General features: G+C 48.2%; 1 protein-coding gene across 1 annotated transcript in view; it reads right to left on the bottom strand.

Annotated features, from left to right (window-relative positions):
* The window catches only part of NOC3L (NOC3 like DNA replication regulator), a 775,720-nt gene that overhangs the window by 200,844 nt on the left and 558,540 nt on the right, over positions 1-16,336 (bottom strand). The window contains exons 17-18 of the mRNA XM_069611339.1: positions 10,525-10,706; positions 10,264-10,392 (exon numbers count right to left, since the gene is read on the bottom strand). Of these exons, the coding sequence (XP_069467440.1) occupies positions 10,264-10,392; positions 10,525-10,706 (311 nt within the window). The remainder of the gene's footprint in view (positions 1-10,263; positions 10,393-10,524; positions 10,707-16,336) is intronic.

The following is a 16,336-nucleotide window of genomic DNA, read 5'->3' as shown; positions in this document are numbered from 1 at the left end:
TCGGAGCCAAGTATGAGGTCCGCTTGTTCCTGTGCCGCCCGAAGGATTGCATCACAATCACGGTAACTGAGTATTCTGGCAAACATAGGTCGCGGAGGGGCTCCAGGTTTGGGAGCAAGGGACCTGTGGGCTCGTTCGACAGCAAATTGAGGCGACAACGAGGTGTTACACCAAGGAGTGGCATCAGGGTGTACTCTATCCATTAGTGAAGTGGGGGTTCAGAGTTGCACTCCAGGACTCCTATGATGCAAATGTTACGGCAGGTCTGCGATTCCAGATAGTCATTCTTTTTTTCCACTTGAAGGGCACGCCTGAAGAGTGTAGCTAGTTCAGCCCTCATGGTTGACATATCGTCTTCCACCGTGCCCACTCTCGTCTCAGATGACAGGCGTAGGTCAGTCTTGTCCATGCGTGTCTTGGAGTCGATACTGCTGGTCATATCTACCTTGGTGAAAACTTCCTGCATGCACGCCATCATGCGCAGGGTCTCGGAGGGTTCCATCAGGACAGACTGATTCTGCTACAGCGGGCTCCCTTTCTGCATTTGAGGGCTTATGCACAGACTTAGTATATTGGCTCATGGAGTGTTGGTTTTTGGGCCCTCCTTCGGTAATCATGGGCTGCAAGCCTGGTGTAAAGGGTAACGGAGGGAGGTGCACTGAGGTTAGCAGGCGTCGTGGTCATACAGGCTCTGAAGTGCAATTCCGTTCAAGGCTGTGTGTCCCGCCCTCGGTGGTGTGACAGCCAGGCGAGAGCAAGATAGGGGACAAAGTGGTGAGCCAGTGGGGCAGTATGGGTGATCGCAGGGTAGTCTTGGCAAATTGTGGTGAAGGTAGTCTGTTTAGGGGGATCTGCCCTAGCCCACTCAAGGAGACAGTGTTCATATATATAATCACTGGGAGCATGCAACTTGTCCGGTTGCCAATGTGCACCCGATGAATGTTCAGTTTGGGAGGGTGGAAGCGAAGTCCAGAATATTGGAAATGGCCGTCAGGTCCTTGCAGGCTTGCACACGGGGCACGCCAGGAGGTAACAGGCCGGAATCAGAAGGAGTAGTTGTGCAAGGTTTTAGCTGCCAGAGCTGCAACGCTGTCACCGAGCGTCCCGCCGGTCGTTAATCAACTTGAGGTGATGAAGGCGTTCCGACAGATGGAGGAGTGTCGTAAGTATAGGGGCGGAGACAGAGGTTATTAAGGAGCGAGTTGCGGGCACTACTGGGATGAAGTATGATGTTGCGAGTCACTCAGCAATCCCGCCGAAACAGCGTGGCACCAATGGTGTCCCTATCTAGGACTCACCTCCGGAGTGGGTCTTGGATCCCAATGTTGCAGCAAGGCGGGCGCCCCCCGGTTCAGCAGGGAGGCTGTGCAGCGGTTTCCCACTGATTTTTACAGTGGGGGTGCCGCGCTTCGATCAGGGGTTCATCAGTGATCTGAAATCCAGGTAGGATGTGTCCATGATCGCTAATGCATGCCCCAACAGCTGGCAGGATTTGTCGGAGAATGGGCGGTGCAGACGACCTCCCGTCCACCATCCCTCTCCCAGCGTCGAAGTTCGGCTATCAATTCCAGGCTTCTCTGTGTCACAGCGGGGTCAGGAGGGGATAAGGATTCCTCTGGTAGCCCTTAGAGAGTACAGCAGCAGTTGGAAAGGGTAATTTTAGCCCTCAGACGGCCCAGGCGCAGGATCTCTACAAGAGAGCTGCCATCTTGGTCGGAGTGCAACAGCACCCCCCATGAAAATTAATTGTTAATAAGAAGATAGAAAGTAAAATGTTTCGGAAACTGACAGAAGTCAACTCGGTCCTACACACAACCAGTGGACACAAAAATCATGTGATAAAAAACATTCCCATTGGAGAGATGCTCAGAGCAGGAAGAAATTGTAGCACAGAAGAATCTTTTGACCAAGCAATAAAGCTTATTGCAGCCAGATTCAAACTGAGAGGATACAACCCTACAGTGTAGAGATAAAGCCATCTGGGGCTAGAACCACAGAGAAACAACTCACGCCTAAAGTGAAGAATTACATAAAACATCAAAACAAAGTAAGAGTCGTTACCACTTTCTCAGCACGTATTCATGAGATTTACAGAATTCTCAAAAGACACTGGAATGTTCTACTATTGGACAAAGGACTACATTAGTTGCAAAACAGATTTGGTACTAACGAGATGTCAAAGTATTGGTAACCATATCAGCCCTAGGTACTTGGAGAAAGAACCCCCAAAGAAAGAAGGCATGTGGTCGAAACAACCCACTGTTTTTTTCAAATGCGGCACATGCAACATGTGCAAATCTGCCCTTAATAAAACGACAAGCACTTAGACTTACATGAACAAGACATTGAACATTCAAGGCTTTATCAATTGCAAAACTAAATATGTAATTTATGTGATTTTGTGTGTCTGCAACAAGTTTTATATTGGGAGCACCAAGCGTGAACTCAGACGGCACATCCGGCAACATCTATATGCTATCAGAAGCAACAATCCACACTACCCTCTGGCCCAACATTGCATTACAGAGCAGAGAGGAGATGTGAATAAGTTACGATTTGCTAGAATCAGAAAATTTGAACGGAATTTGAGATGTGACCAAAGAACACTTAAGAAATGAAGCGAGATACATATTTGAACTTAAAGTAATTGAAAAAGGCCTCAACAAAGAAATAGACCACAGTATTTTTCTAGACTAAACGCATCTAAATACCCCTCCCCTTTAAATCATGTACAATATAAAAGTCATGTGAAACTATCAGGTTGATTTCCTTGCGATTCCCACTTCCGTTTTCACTGCCCTGGTACTTGCGGATAGGCAGACCAAGACTAATTGGAAATTAGTAGGACTCTTACTGCGAGACTCATCACCCCAATATGATTACCAATATCATCCATATAACATGATTCTTTAGATTCAGAAGACACCAACGCCAATTGAGGCTGATGACTCCAAGTAGCCACCAGTCTCCCATGAACCATGCCATGCATGATTATTCACCCACCTAACTTGGCTAATGTGATACTTTATTTGCAATGCAATGATTTTTTGGCACAACATATTCTTTAATCACGCTCACAATAACGTTAACCTTCACATTAAGGTATTCTTATGGCAAAGACTTTCTCCCCGGTTTTCTGTAGACCACTCATTTTCAAAAGCAGGTGGTCTCATAAGACTATTCACCCGCCTGACTTAGCTTATACCTAATGTGAAACTTCATTTCCACTGTATTGAATTCTGGCATGTAATCCTTACATTAAGGTTCTATTGATCGCTACTTGTGAGCAAGACAGAGGGAACATATACTGCCTTCAGATCAGGTAAGAGCCTGTACGCATACTAGAAACACAGGAACTATTGTCAAAACCCATTATCAATCGTCATCCTGCGACTCGTTGCCGATCTTTACAAGATGACGGCTGCTTCATAGAATCATGCTAATACTCGCAGTGTATGGGATTTCTTGTTTATCTATTACATTTTATTTTAGCTCAACATTATCAGGTGGATGAGCTCAACTGTCACATTGAATACCACATCTGGATAATTTTACCCCAGCAGTTCAGTGCGTCTATCAATTAGCACTCCTTACACAAACACACAAATAATACTTTATGGATTATTTTACACAAATATTTTTTTGAATGAATGCTCAGATGCTTCACCTGGGCGCACACAATTGTGAAATATATTTTGGCAATCATGCTAGAACTAGATTCACAGGCAAAGCGCATATAAGGGCTACCTTGGTTCTCCTTTTTACTTCTCCCTTTGCAGCTCTTTAATTTTGAGAAGTCTGCCAACCACTAGAAGAATCACTGATTTACATGCCGTAACAGGCATCCTTGTGCACATGGTCAGTATTGATAATGTCTTATTCTACACACAGATTTGGTATTTATTTATTTATTGGTCTTTTATATAGTGCCTCTACACTTAAACAAGTGTTTCAAAGCACTCCAACGCAGGGAGGGTGTGAGCAAGAAGATTAACATTCTTAATTATGTAAGAAACTCATGGCAACAGTAAAGAGACAAGTGATCACAGTTCAATGGTGTTTATTGAACTTTATAATGGGTGAGATAAATGTCTAATCTAAACCTAAATCTAAGATGGAAGCAAGCTACGACCATGAAAAAATAATAAGGCAGTCCTAGTGTCCTCTTATCAAATAAAAAGGGCCTATACTAAAAAAAATATATAATATCGCCAATCCTTACTACTACACTACAAAAAGAGCGTTGGATAATGTTCACCAGAAAAGAAAGAAGTGTTCACAAAATGATAAATCAGGCTGGTTTTTTAAGCAAGGGACAAGGCAGGACTTCTGAGTACAGCACACTCCTGGACCTCGTCAGCACAAGGGTCACAGTTCCAGTTCAATGATCTAAAAAATGTTCAGAGGTTAACTCTCTTTCTTGCAAAAGTCTCTTGCCTTAGAAGGCCTGCTGATTCACAAAGACAAACAAACGTTGGCTCAATAGTCTTGTACTTTGGGCAATTGCTTTTCGCCCCTAGGATCGCCCTCCGCCAGGCTCAGTTCCTCCTTGCAACTCGGGCCTCCCTCCGTCAAGTTCAATACGGCCTTTCAAGTGAAGCTTGTAATTTTCTAGAGTCTTAATGTCCTTTTGAACAACTTCTCATTGTGGACAACCCTCGGCCAGGTTTACTCGTGTCGACACAATGTTCACGGGTGTATTAGTCTTCACCCCAACTCGGAGGCATCCCTCAACTGGGCTCACATTTGCTAATTTCACAATTTGCTCGGCTTTGTCTCTACCTAGCAATTTGTGCTTCCCTCCATCGGGTTCACTACAGCTTTTCTTTAAACACAGTTCATGTATTGCTACCACAGTTCATGTATAACTAACAGTTCACGTATTGCTCATTTTCATCAGAAAGCGTGGCTTTCCTTCGCCTAGTTTTCTTTCGGCATCCCTCTGTCTGGTTCACACTTGCCTTATTCCACAGTTCACAATCTTCTCAGAAAGCAGGGTTCCCTAGCTTTCCTCCTGGCAACGGGTCAGAGACTTTCAATTATACAAGGGATTTGACGTGACCCTTGTAGGACCACTCTGACGCCTCAAGCCACCCTTTCTTAGGGCCTTCTGGTTCTTGTAGTTTCAAAACAAGTCTGGGTCAGTCTCTTTCAAATGAGCGCCCATGTTGCACCGGACCCTCTGCACCTGGACCTGAACTGGGCTTTCTTTAAAGTTCAAACATACACACAAGTCCTTTCTTCTTGGTTTCAAAATGTTGTTACTCGTAACCTTGGGTTTAACACAGTTCTGTTTGACATCGGCTTCCTCCGACTCACCGGCTGTGCTGAACCCGGTGTCCTCCTTTGTTGCCTGAAGTCAAGGATAGCACCACGGTAGCCAGCTTGCCTCTCCGCCTGCGTTATCAAAGCAGCAGTCCCCCCCCCATGTACCATTGACCTCTGCACACCAACTGCATCTCCCGGTTTTACTATTTCCCTTCTGGGGGCTTTGCGGGTCTGAGTTGAAAAGGGCAAGCGCAATTCGCCCTCCGTCGTCCTTCCAGGTCTCACTGCTTTTCTTCTCCCTTTGTACTGCCGGTTTGTTGTAGCTGTCTCCTCATGTATTCCGACTTGCTCGAAGTGCGTTTTTGTGCTCTGCCTTAACCCAGTGGGGAAGGTAAAGGGCCGTCAGGTGTGCATGGTTATTGTCAATTGCCTGACCCGTGTATGTTGGGACATGTCAGGTAAACTGATCTGGTGTTAGTCGGTTGTCTGTTACATTGTAAGAAAAGGAGTTGCAAGGAAGGGGATACCGTGTCTCAATCCACGGGGTCCCACTTCCACTCCCCCAAAGACCCCTCACCCAGGGCATCCTCCCCCACTGGTCCTCTCCCAGTTAATGGATCCAAGAGCGATGGCCGTGTCCTGGCCACCTGGATGACAGATGCCCGGGACTAGTAAGTGAGACACCTTTGGGTTTCTCACAATAAGCATTGGTATATTCAGAACGGACACTTGCTGTGCGTATTGTGGTACAACACAGGACAGGAGAAATACAGACTGTTACAAGAAATATGACAAAAAATATTGCACGTGCCCGACGGTCGTTACAATAATGCAAGAGCTTTACATGGAGAAAGGAGAGAGGGGAGGGGGGGCTATGGGGAAAGACGAACAGAGCAAATAAGTGCGAGACAAAAAGGAGGAGGGGAGGAAAAGGTGAGAAACATTATGCTAATCCAGCCCAAATGGCTGCAGATAAAAAAAAAACGCCTATATTCGATACTAAAGCAAGGCACACTGAACACAGTTAAACCATAGGAAGCTGCAGATGTAAAGTCCCAGTGTGATGAAAAGTAGGTGAACTGCCTACTCACATGAGACTCCATGTTTACCTTGAGTTCAGGTAGACCAGGCCAAAGTCACAGGGAGCCCCCAAGTCCAGGATGAATCCAACTTGATGTGTCAGAGTAGGAATGAATGAGGGTTGGGGAGGGGGGAACAAAGTCCGGCCAGGAACCGACAGGAGCCTTGAAAGGGGGGCCTTAGAAGATGGGCCGGCACCGCCTGCCGGCTAAAGACCTCCAATCTGCTTTGAGGCTATACCCAGCCAATCAAGTGGCAGGGAGGCAGTCTTTGCGCCTCCTCAGTGCTTGCAGCAGCACCCGATGCAACCCGGCTGCCGTGCTGGAAAGGCCACACCAGGTTGGAAGTAGAGGGAGCCCCTCACAGGCACGGGTCTTCAAGGATTCCTCCAGGCAGGAAAGAAAAGAAAAGGAAGGACGGACCAGGGAGGAACAGCCCTTAAGAGGGGGGCATAGGGGAGGGGCTGGCATCACCTCCCGGCTAAGGGCCTCCAATCTGCTTTGAGGCTATGCACAGCCAAACAATGGGCAGGGAAGCGGTCTTCGGGCCTCGTCAGTGCTTGCAGCAGCACCAGATGCAACCTGTGGGTATGCTGGAAAGGCCACGCTGGCCTGGAAGCGGAGGGAGCCCCTCAGAGGCACGGATCTTCAATGATTCCTCCAGACAGGAAAGAAGGGAAAGGAAGGACCAGGGAGCAACAGCCCTTAAGAGGGGGCCATAGCAGAGGGGCTGGCATCACCTGCCGGCTAAAGGCCTCCAATCTGCTTTGAGGCTATGCACAGCCAATCAATGGGCAGGGAGGCGGTCTTTGGGCCTCCTCAGTGCTTGCAGCAGCACCCGATGCAACCCGGCTGCCATGCTGGAAAGGCCATGCCAGGTTGGAAGCAGAGGGAGCCCCTCACAAGCACAGATCTTCAATGATTCCTCCAGGCAGAAAAGAAGGGAAAGGAAGGACCAGGGAGGAACAGCCCTAAGAGGGGGCCATAGGAGAGGGGCTGGCATCACCTGCCGGCTAAAGGCCTCCAATCTGCTTTGAGGCTATGCACAGCCAATCAATGGGCAGGGAAGCGGTCTTTGGGCCTCCTCAGTGCTTGCAGCAGCACCCGATGCAACCCGGCTGCCATGCTGGAAAGGCCATGGCAGGTTGGAAGCAGAGGGAGCCCCTCACAGGCACGGATCTTCAATGATTCCTCCAGGCAGGAAAGAAGGGAAAGGAAGGACCAGGGAGGAACAGCCCTAAGAGGGGGCCATAGGAGAGGGGCTGGCATCACCTGCCGGCTAAAGGCCTCCAATCTGCTTTGAGGCTATGCACAGCCAATCAATGGGCAGGGAAACGGTCTTCGGGCCTTGTCAGTGCTTGCAGCAGCACCAGATGCAACCCGTGGGTATGCTGGAAAGGCCACGCTGGCCTGGAAGCGGAGGGAGCCCCTCACAGGCACGGATCTTCAATGATTCTTCCAGACAGGAAAGAAGGGAAAGGAAGGACCAGCCCTTAAGAGGGGGGCCATAGGAGAGGGGCTGGCATCACCTGCCGGCTAAAGGACTCCAATCTGCTTTGAGGCTATGCACAGCCAATCAATGGGCAGGGAGGCGGTCTTTGGGCCTCCTCAGTGCTTGCAACAGCACCCGATGCAACCCGGCTGCCATGCTGGAAAGGCCACGCCAGGTTGGAAGCAGAGGGAGCCCCTCACAGGCACGGATCTGCAATGATTCCTCCAGGCAGGAAAGAAGGGAAAGGAAGGACCAGGGAGGAACAGCCCTAAGAGGGGGCCATAGGAGAGGGGCTGGCATCACCTGCCGGCTAAAGGCCTCCAATCTGCTTTGAGGCTATGCACAGCCAATCAATGGGCAGGGAAGCGGTCTTCGGGCCTCGTCAGTGCTTGCAGCAGCACCAGATGCAACCCGTGGGTATGCTGGAAAGGCCACGCTGGCCTGGAAGCGGAGGGAGCCCCTCACAGGCACGGATCTTCAATGATTCCTCCAGACAGGAAAGAAGGGAAAGGAAGGACCAGTCCTTAAGAGGAGGCCATAGGAGAGGGGCTGGCATCACCTGCCGGCTAAAGGCCTCCAATCTTCTTTGAGGCTATGCCCAGCCAATCAAGGGGCAGGGAGGAGGTCTCCGGAGCTTCTCAGTGCTTGCAGCAGCACCCGATGCAACCCGGAGCCTATGCTGGAAAGGCCACACCGGGTTGGAAGTAGAGGGAACCCCTCACATACACGGATCTTCAATGATTCCTCCAGGTAGGAAAGAAGTCTTGAGCTGGTGATGGTTAACACAAACAGTTTCAAGTTGACCAAGCACACATTTTGGTAACAGAAGTGTCATTTTGTTTTTTGAGGTGAGCATTGCGCTTAGACCTAGAGATTCTGACCCCTTTTCTCTTATGAATGCAAGTGTTGTATCACCTCTGCATTGTAATAAACTGAATGATATGCCTGTAAGCAATCTCATAATTGAAGCGCCTAGATACCCCAGGGGTTTGCGCGCTATATAAATGTTCAAATAAATAAGTGTTATGCTCCGGTTGCACGTGGGCACTTAACGGTTTTGGGGAATCACATTGAGGAATCATATCTCGTACCATGGAGATGACTCATAAGAATGAGGTTAGGTCACAAACCTTTGGAGATAATTTACTAAGTGAATATGTCATTATAACCTGTGTTCTTTTTGTTTGTTTGTTTGTCCTCCCAGATGTCTGTATGGACATTTATGCTGTTAATGATAACATGCACTGAATATTCAACGATTGTGTACAATATTATTTTGGGATTTTCATTTTCAATTATAATGTGGTGTGACACTTTGTGAATGACAGATGTGACAGATTGGCAGAAGCCAAAAACCGATTAATCGTGCAGTAATTGTTCATGCGATAGTAACATCACTTCAAAGAAATGTTATGATTGCCTATTTATAGCTACATTATATATACACCGAGAGCCCTTTAGAAGAGAAGCACTACTCGAAAGGCCTTAGCGGGCTTGGCCATTTTCTTGGGGGCATGTTCCTGAAGCAAACAAGAGTGCGTGTAAAAAAGGATCCGATGCCATGGGTCGCAGTGCCTCGATATATACTGGCCTCGATGCCATGTCGGCACAGGGAGCGCAGAGACGTCAGGCAGAGCTGACTGGATGCTGCACTGCTCCCCCAAGTGGCAGAAAGTTTCCTAAGAACAGATGCCCTGAAAATACAATATCATATATGAGAAATCCGTAGAAGGAAGGAATCCATTAGAAGAGTAGATTTTCAGTAATATGCCGTGTAATTAGAATTATAATTGCTCATTTATAACGTGCTTAATACCACGAGTGGCTTCAAAGCGCGGGATTGGGATGCAAACCTGTGCTGCAGTGTGTTGTCTTGCTTCCAAGACAAAGGAGTTGCCCCAGAGATATCCTTCCACCCCAAGACATTCTTTAATTGAGCAAGTGTAAGTTGTACTATTGTACCGGCACTCTGCCCTCTTAAGAGGGATAGCTTGACCGTTCTTCCAGCTACCACTGAGTGTCAGGAATACCTTAAGGGAAACCCTGCATGTAATTTTCAGGTTGGTCTTCCTAAGAACTTCCCAGAGGACATGTGAAAACTCTCCCCAACTATATAAAAAATTCAAAGAAATAATCTGCTTATTCCTATATAAGGAAAGCTAGCTCCATCTAGATGTCCACAAATCCTGCTTTCTTTAAATAGCAAAATATACACAAATATGTGTAATCCGTTGTCTTATTGCATAAAAAAATAAAAAAAACACAATGAATGTTGCAGCACACAAATAGCTTCATTTGAGTAGAATCGATTTTCCTGCCATCTAGTTTTTAGGGACCTGCAAGTTAGAAGTCGTTTATGGACCATTAACAGAACAGATCTTTTACAGGAGTAAACTGTGCTACAGATAATACTTTGTTGCTCACCTGCAGCGCATGCAACTCCCACAGAGCAGTGTTCTGGGCGTTACAAAATTCAGGTTCATCCATTTCAGGGAGATAAATTCCACTTCCTTGTGACTCGTTATCAAGAAGGATGTCTGCCTTTGGGAATGTCTGGATAACAAAAGCATAATATGTTGTAAAAAGGTATTCTTTCAATGTTCCCATTGCCTTTGAATGTATTTATTGATTTCTTAACTTGGCTACCATCAATACTGAAAATAAAACAAATCTATAGGCACTTACATGCAACAGTGTCCTATTTGTAGATAGGATACCAATGCTGGAGTTAGGAAGAACATGAAGAGCAAGTGTGGAAAGCCGCTTAATGAAAGCCAGTGCTCGTTGCTGCGATACCTGTTTTCGACGTCTGGTAAGCATCACATCAAGGCAAAGAAGCACAATCAGAACATCATCATTTGTAGAGCCTTCAAAACAGAACAGTTGAATTAGAATATGCATGTCTTTGGAAAATAATAAAATAGGAAAATGTACGCAACATTCTCATGAAAGATGGTTCAATTCTATGAACCATGACATTAATCAGAAAAAGGAAAGTGCAATTTATTTATTGAATGTGTGTAAGGTGCCTGCCTATACAACAAAGAGCGTTTCTAGGTGCCACAAGGGAAAAGGGGAGGGGATAAGGGAAAAAAGCAAATAGCAATAAACATCAATAACAGTCCTACTAGGTCTTGTGACAATCATATTGTGCAAGTGCAGTAACGAGAAGTGCAAGAAGGGATAGAGTTTGCCCTGGGGCTACGTAGTGCTAAGGGAGGTCCCAGGGGGTAAGTGCAAGAAGGTGCTTGAGGTGAGGGCCACCGACTAAGTGCTAGGACGGGGTGGGAGAGATTTAGGGGGGTGATAATATGGAGGGTGAATAGCTGAGGGGGCGTGCTGGCATGGACTGCTAAGAGAGGGCCTGGTAGCATGTAGGGTTCATAGAGGACCAGGCTGCCGGTCGCATTGGCAGAGGAGGAGTCAGCAAGGGAGGGAGAGCGGGAACGAGCTAGAGAAAAGCAGGGTCTTGAGAAGTTTCCGAAACTTAATGAGGTCCGGCTCAAGTCAGAGAGGCAGGGCGGCCATTCCAGAGGGAGGTACTTGCCGAAGTGAGAGGTCTACCCCCCCCCACTCTCTGCTTGGAGAAGCATCTAACCTGCAGAGAGTGAGCTAGTGGACCGGAGGACTTTAGCAGGGAGGTACTTTGGGAGAGAGAGTCGAGTTGGAGATAGCGGGTCCCAGGCCCCAGAAGGCCTTTTGGATGATGCATAGGGTCTTGAATTTGAACCTTTCAGCCACCGGGAACCAGTGGGGAGGATTTGGGGCTGGAGGGAGGTGGTTCCCTGGGCTTGAGGCCAAGGATAATCCTATTCTGGATTAGGTGAAGGGGCGAAGGGAGGAGAGAGGCAGATTGAGGAAGAGGCTTTGCAGTAGTACAGCCTGGAGAGGACTAAAGCTCCAGCGACATTGAGTTTCTGGGGGAAGGTGAGGAAAGTGAGAATGCCACTGAGGAGGTGCAGCTGAAAGTGGGATTTACTGGCGAGGATCACGATGTGAGGACAGAAGGAGAGAGAATCGTCATAGAGGACACCAAGGTTTTTGGCCTCAAACTGGTGAAGGGAGAGGACCCAAGGAGGGTGGCCAGAGAGTGGGGGGCAGGGGGGGAAGCAGGAGTCCCTTTGAGGGATCTGAGTCTTACTGGCATCAAGACGGAGATAGTTATCCGTGCACCATGCCTGAATAGCAGTCAGACAGTCAGGAAAGAGAGAGGGGTAAGGGGAGGAGGAGGGAAGCTTGAAGAAGAGCAGTGCGTCATCAGTTTAGCACTGGAAATGAGAGGAGGAGATCAAGAGGGGTAAAGTAGATGTTGAAGAGAAATGGTGATAGGCTAGACCATGAGGAATGCCACAGTAGAGAGCGAGGTGATGTTGTCACTTCCTGTATTGAATAAATGTTGGATTATTAACTCATTTTGTCATGAGTTAATCCCAATCCGTCACTGGGCTTGCACCAAGTATGAGGACCTTTCACGCAGTTGTTACAAAGTGATCCGTTTAGTGTCTTGGAATCCTCACAGGGGCTCAAACTTCTTAACCCACTGCCATCCCTAGGAAAACACACCTCCCAAGGTTTAGTGACTGAATTACTCACTCACCCGCCTCACGTGACATAATGACTGCCCCTCTAGTAATCATTGCTTGCCCTGGCATACAAGATTGGTTCCCTATGTTGTTCAGAGCCTAAGTAAGTTGATTCAGTGATTAAACAAAGGAACCCATGAGCCATCAATTCTACTGCATTGAGCCTGTTGAGGACACTTTTACAGATGAGACTTTGGATCCTCTGTCACCTTGTTTGCTGAAACAAATATTGATCACAATTGAAAGACACATAGAGCAGTTCTTTCACAGTGTAAGTGCAACTGTGCATTTTATTTACATACTCTAATTGAGACTGTCTCAGAAAATATAGCATATGACATGCATTACACACCGTAATAGCATTTCTGATGTTTGTATCTGCTTAGATTCACATGCTGTGCATATGGTCCGACATCCAGTGGTAACCGCAGAGTATTGCATCTTGTCTTTTGGGGACCGAAAGGGGACGTCGGCATTAGCGTGTCTGTAACACTATCCCTATCGTGACGTGTGGTGTACCTGAAATCCCTCACCTGCCGAGGTCGCTCCGAGGGAGCCCCAAGGCTATTGTGAGTGAGTACATGAAGAGAGAAAGTAGTAAGATGTCTATGTTCCTTCCACCCGAGTGGGGAGGAAGGGTGGGCACATGTGAATCTAAGCAGATACAACCATCAGAAATGCTATTACGGTGCGTAATGCATTTCTTCTGATGTCTGTTAATATGTTTAGAATTACATTCTTTGCATAGACTAGAGAGCAGTACCCGGAGTTGGAGATGGGTTGTGAGAAGGAACAGTAGTGAAAAGATGTCTTAATACTGCTTGTCCCACCTGAGAATCAGATCTAGGAGGAGTGTCTAGGCAATAGTGTTTTGTAAAAATGTGTACAGAACTCCACGTTGCCGCTTTGCAAATGGACTCAAGGGGAACATTTGCAATGAAAGCTATGGATGCCCCAGTGCCCCGAATAGAGTGTGCTCTAGGCTTGAAGGGCAGTTCTCTCTTAGCAAGAGTGTTGCATAGTGTGATGCATTTGACAATCCACCTTGAGATAGCGGATTTAGAGACAGGATCCCCTTCTCTACCAGCAGTCACCGAAGCAAAAAACTGGTTTGTTTTCCTCAGTGGTTTTGTTCTTTCCAGGTAAAACATCTAGTGTGTGTAGGCTTTCTTCAGCCATGCTAGTGGGATTCTGGAAGAAAGTGGGTAGTTCGATTGATTGGTTCACATGGAAATTCAAAATGCGCTGTCTGCTGAAGCAGGTGAGCCCCCCTACTCAGAAGTGCTTCCAACTCTTGTATTAGGATTTGCAGATGGTCTGGCGTCAGGTGTCGTGCTTTGGGCGGTCTGAACGGTGGTCGGGTGAATTCCACCCAGTACCCGTAGGTGACCGTTTTGAGGACCACTGGTCTGACGTTATCCCCTACCATGCCGAAAGGAAAGATGTTAAGCGCCCACCGACTGGGGTAACATGGGAGTGGACCTGGATCTGTAGGTAATTTATGACCAGAGGCTGTGGTTCCCCTGGAGTTGGGACCTCTGCCTCTGTTCTTTCCACGCTGCTGTCCCCTGGGTGGATAGTTGGCGGGGGTGCTGGATGCTTGACCTGAGTTCCAGGTATTTCCCGTATTATACTGGTTTTGTGTGGAACGGTATAAGCCCCGAAAGGACCGGCGGGAATCGCTCCCCCGCTGGGGGTGGCGGAGGGCTTTTGGGTGATTTGCTGAAGGGACTTAAGAGTCTCATGCTCCTTTTTGGCAGTCTCAAGGGCATCGTTGACTGCTTTACCAAAGAGATTCGACTCCTTGATAGGTTTATTAATAAGAGTTGCTTGGGTCTCCGGTTTGAAACCCAAGTTCAGGTGCTAAGTGTGCCATATGAGCAGGGTGCCCTGAGAGCTAGGCATCTTCCTGCTGTCTCTGCAGTATCTAGAGTGTTTTTTAGTACATTTTGGTTGCCCTGCCTGCCCTCGGCCACAATGGCGAGTAATTTGGTTCTTGCAGGTTCAGCCACCTCCTGGAGACCTTCCTGCATTAGGTTTCACTGTACATCGGAATAACTGCCAAGCAATGTAGTATTGTTTGCTATGCGTGTGGTAAAAGCAGCTGCCTGGTGATTCGCTTTCCCAAGGCGTACAGCCTCTTTGACTCTTTATCGGGAGGTGCCTCTCCCATAGCAAGGGGTACTTCTGCCTGTTTTTGGGTGGTGGTAACCACTAGGGAATCGGGGGTGGTGTGGCCCTGAATATATGTAGGGTCAGTAGGTGATGGCCGAAAAATGTCTCCACCCACGGATTTACTGCCCTAGTTTGGGCTGGTGTGACCAAGGAAGGAGCCAATCTCCTTTGAATGGAATTCAGGAGAGGGATGGCTTGGCTGGAGGGGGGCTTTTCTTAAAGAATATCCTCCATAAAATCTTATTCAGGTAGGGCTTCTTGGGTGGCGATTTTAAAATGATCTGACGCCTTTCTGAAGATGGCATTGAATGCCATCTGGTCATCCACTGGGGACGCCTGGCGGGCTGGCGTGGAGGGAGGGGAATCCAAACATAGGACATCAACATCATTAGCCTGGTCGTGAGCGGGGGAGGACCCATGGCTCTGCTTCAACCTGGCAACTATCCTCCCAGTCTTTGTGGGATTTTCCTGGTCATCCAAGTATAGTCTTGTAGGAAGGTGGTATCCTAATCCTGATCATAAATGTCCCGATAGGGGCCACCTGGATCTCGTCTTCAGGGAGGATGGAAGTGTAATTTTCCTGAGAAGGTTCAAGAATTCTTTAAAACTTAGAAGAAAGCACAGTGTGAGGGTCCTCCAGAGGTCTCTTGGGGGTAGGCTGCTCTGAAAGTGAGACAAACTTCTCCAACCTATCCATACACCCTTTGAATTTTTCTCTAGTCCATCTAGACGAACCAGAAGGGCCCAAGGGTGGAAAACTTTCATCCTCCTCCCTATGGCGTTGAAATTTGTCTCCCATAGAGCTAGACAAAAGGCACAGGACAGTCCATGTAGTCCTTGCGGGCATCGGGACGCTGTGGTGGGTCTTTCGGCACGTCCGCAGGCCTCACCGTGCGTTTCGACGTGTCTTTAGACCTCTCCTTCAGCCCCACTGCCGAAGCAATACTAGTGATGCTGTCTGAGATGTTCGGCGAAGTGGGGCGATGTGCCGGTTGATTAACAGGCCTAGCGGTAGATTGTTCTCGTACCAGGGCCTTAGGGGACGTTGGAGCGTTAACTAAGCATGCTTCGACGGCCAACTGCAATTTGGGAGTATCGCCCTTAGGTTAAGAAGGCCCAGTCGCAAGACACTACTGTGGATGCGGGGAATGCAGTTGATCGTGAGGATCAGAGGAGCCCGTCGAAATTTTCGAGGTTGTGTGTGGCGATCTTGTACTCCCTTGTCGCCGGGTGTCTTTCCCATAGCGTGACTCACGGCAGGCCTAGCGGGGTCGGGGACGTGCGTGGCGGACCTAGAGGTGTCAGTTGTGAGGTCGATGGCATCCGACACGGATGCCTGGTCATCACTGGTACCCCCGTCACTTTCTGCGGGTGTGGCGGTGTGGGAAGAAGACCCAGCCCGCGACATGCCGTAGGCTGCCCACCACTTAACGCAGCGCTCCTTAAGCGTTTTAGGGTGCAGGTGTTTACAGGCTGCACACTGCGTTTCATCGTGGTCAAGGGTTAGACCATTATCGCACTTATCGTGCTCGTCCTTCCAAGGGTATCTGGCCCTGAAAGAGGGGGAAAACCTAAATGGTGTCCTTTCCATAGCGAAAGGCAATAAAGGCGATGACCAGACCTAGAGGGCAAAGAGGGGGGAAAGAGGAGAGACATAGCTAAAAGGATATGGCCACCCCGACCCCACTCTCCCTACTGTGTAGGCTGGCCAGAGGGCCCGGCCACTTGGACCGCTATGC

This window comes from Ambystoma mexicanum, chromosome 8 (genome assembly GCF_040938575.1).
Source record: "Ambystoma mexicanum isolate Mex_15411 chromosome 8, UKY_AmexF1_1, whole genome shotgun sequence".
Taxonomy (NCBI): Eukaryota; Metazoa; Chordata; class Amphibia; order Caudata; family Ambystomatidae; genus Ambystoma; species Ambystoma mexicanum.
Note: the sequence above shows the minus strand (reverse complement) of the source record. Positions and strands in the feature narration are given on the sequence as shown.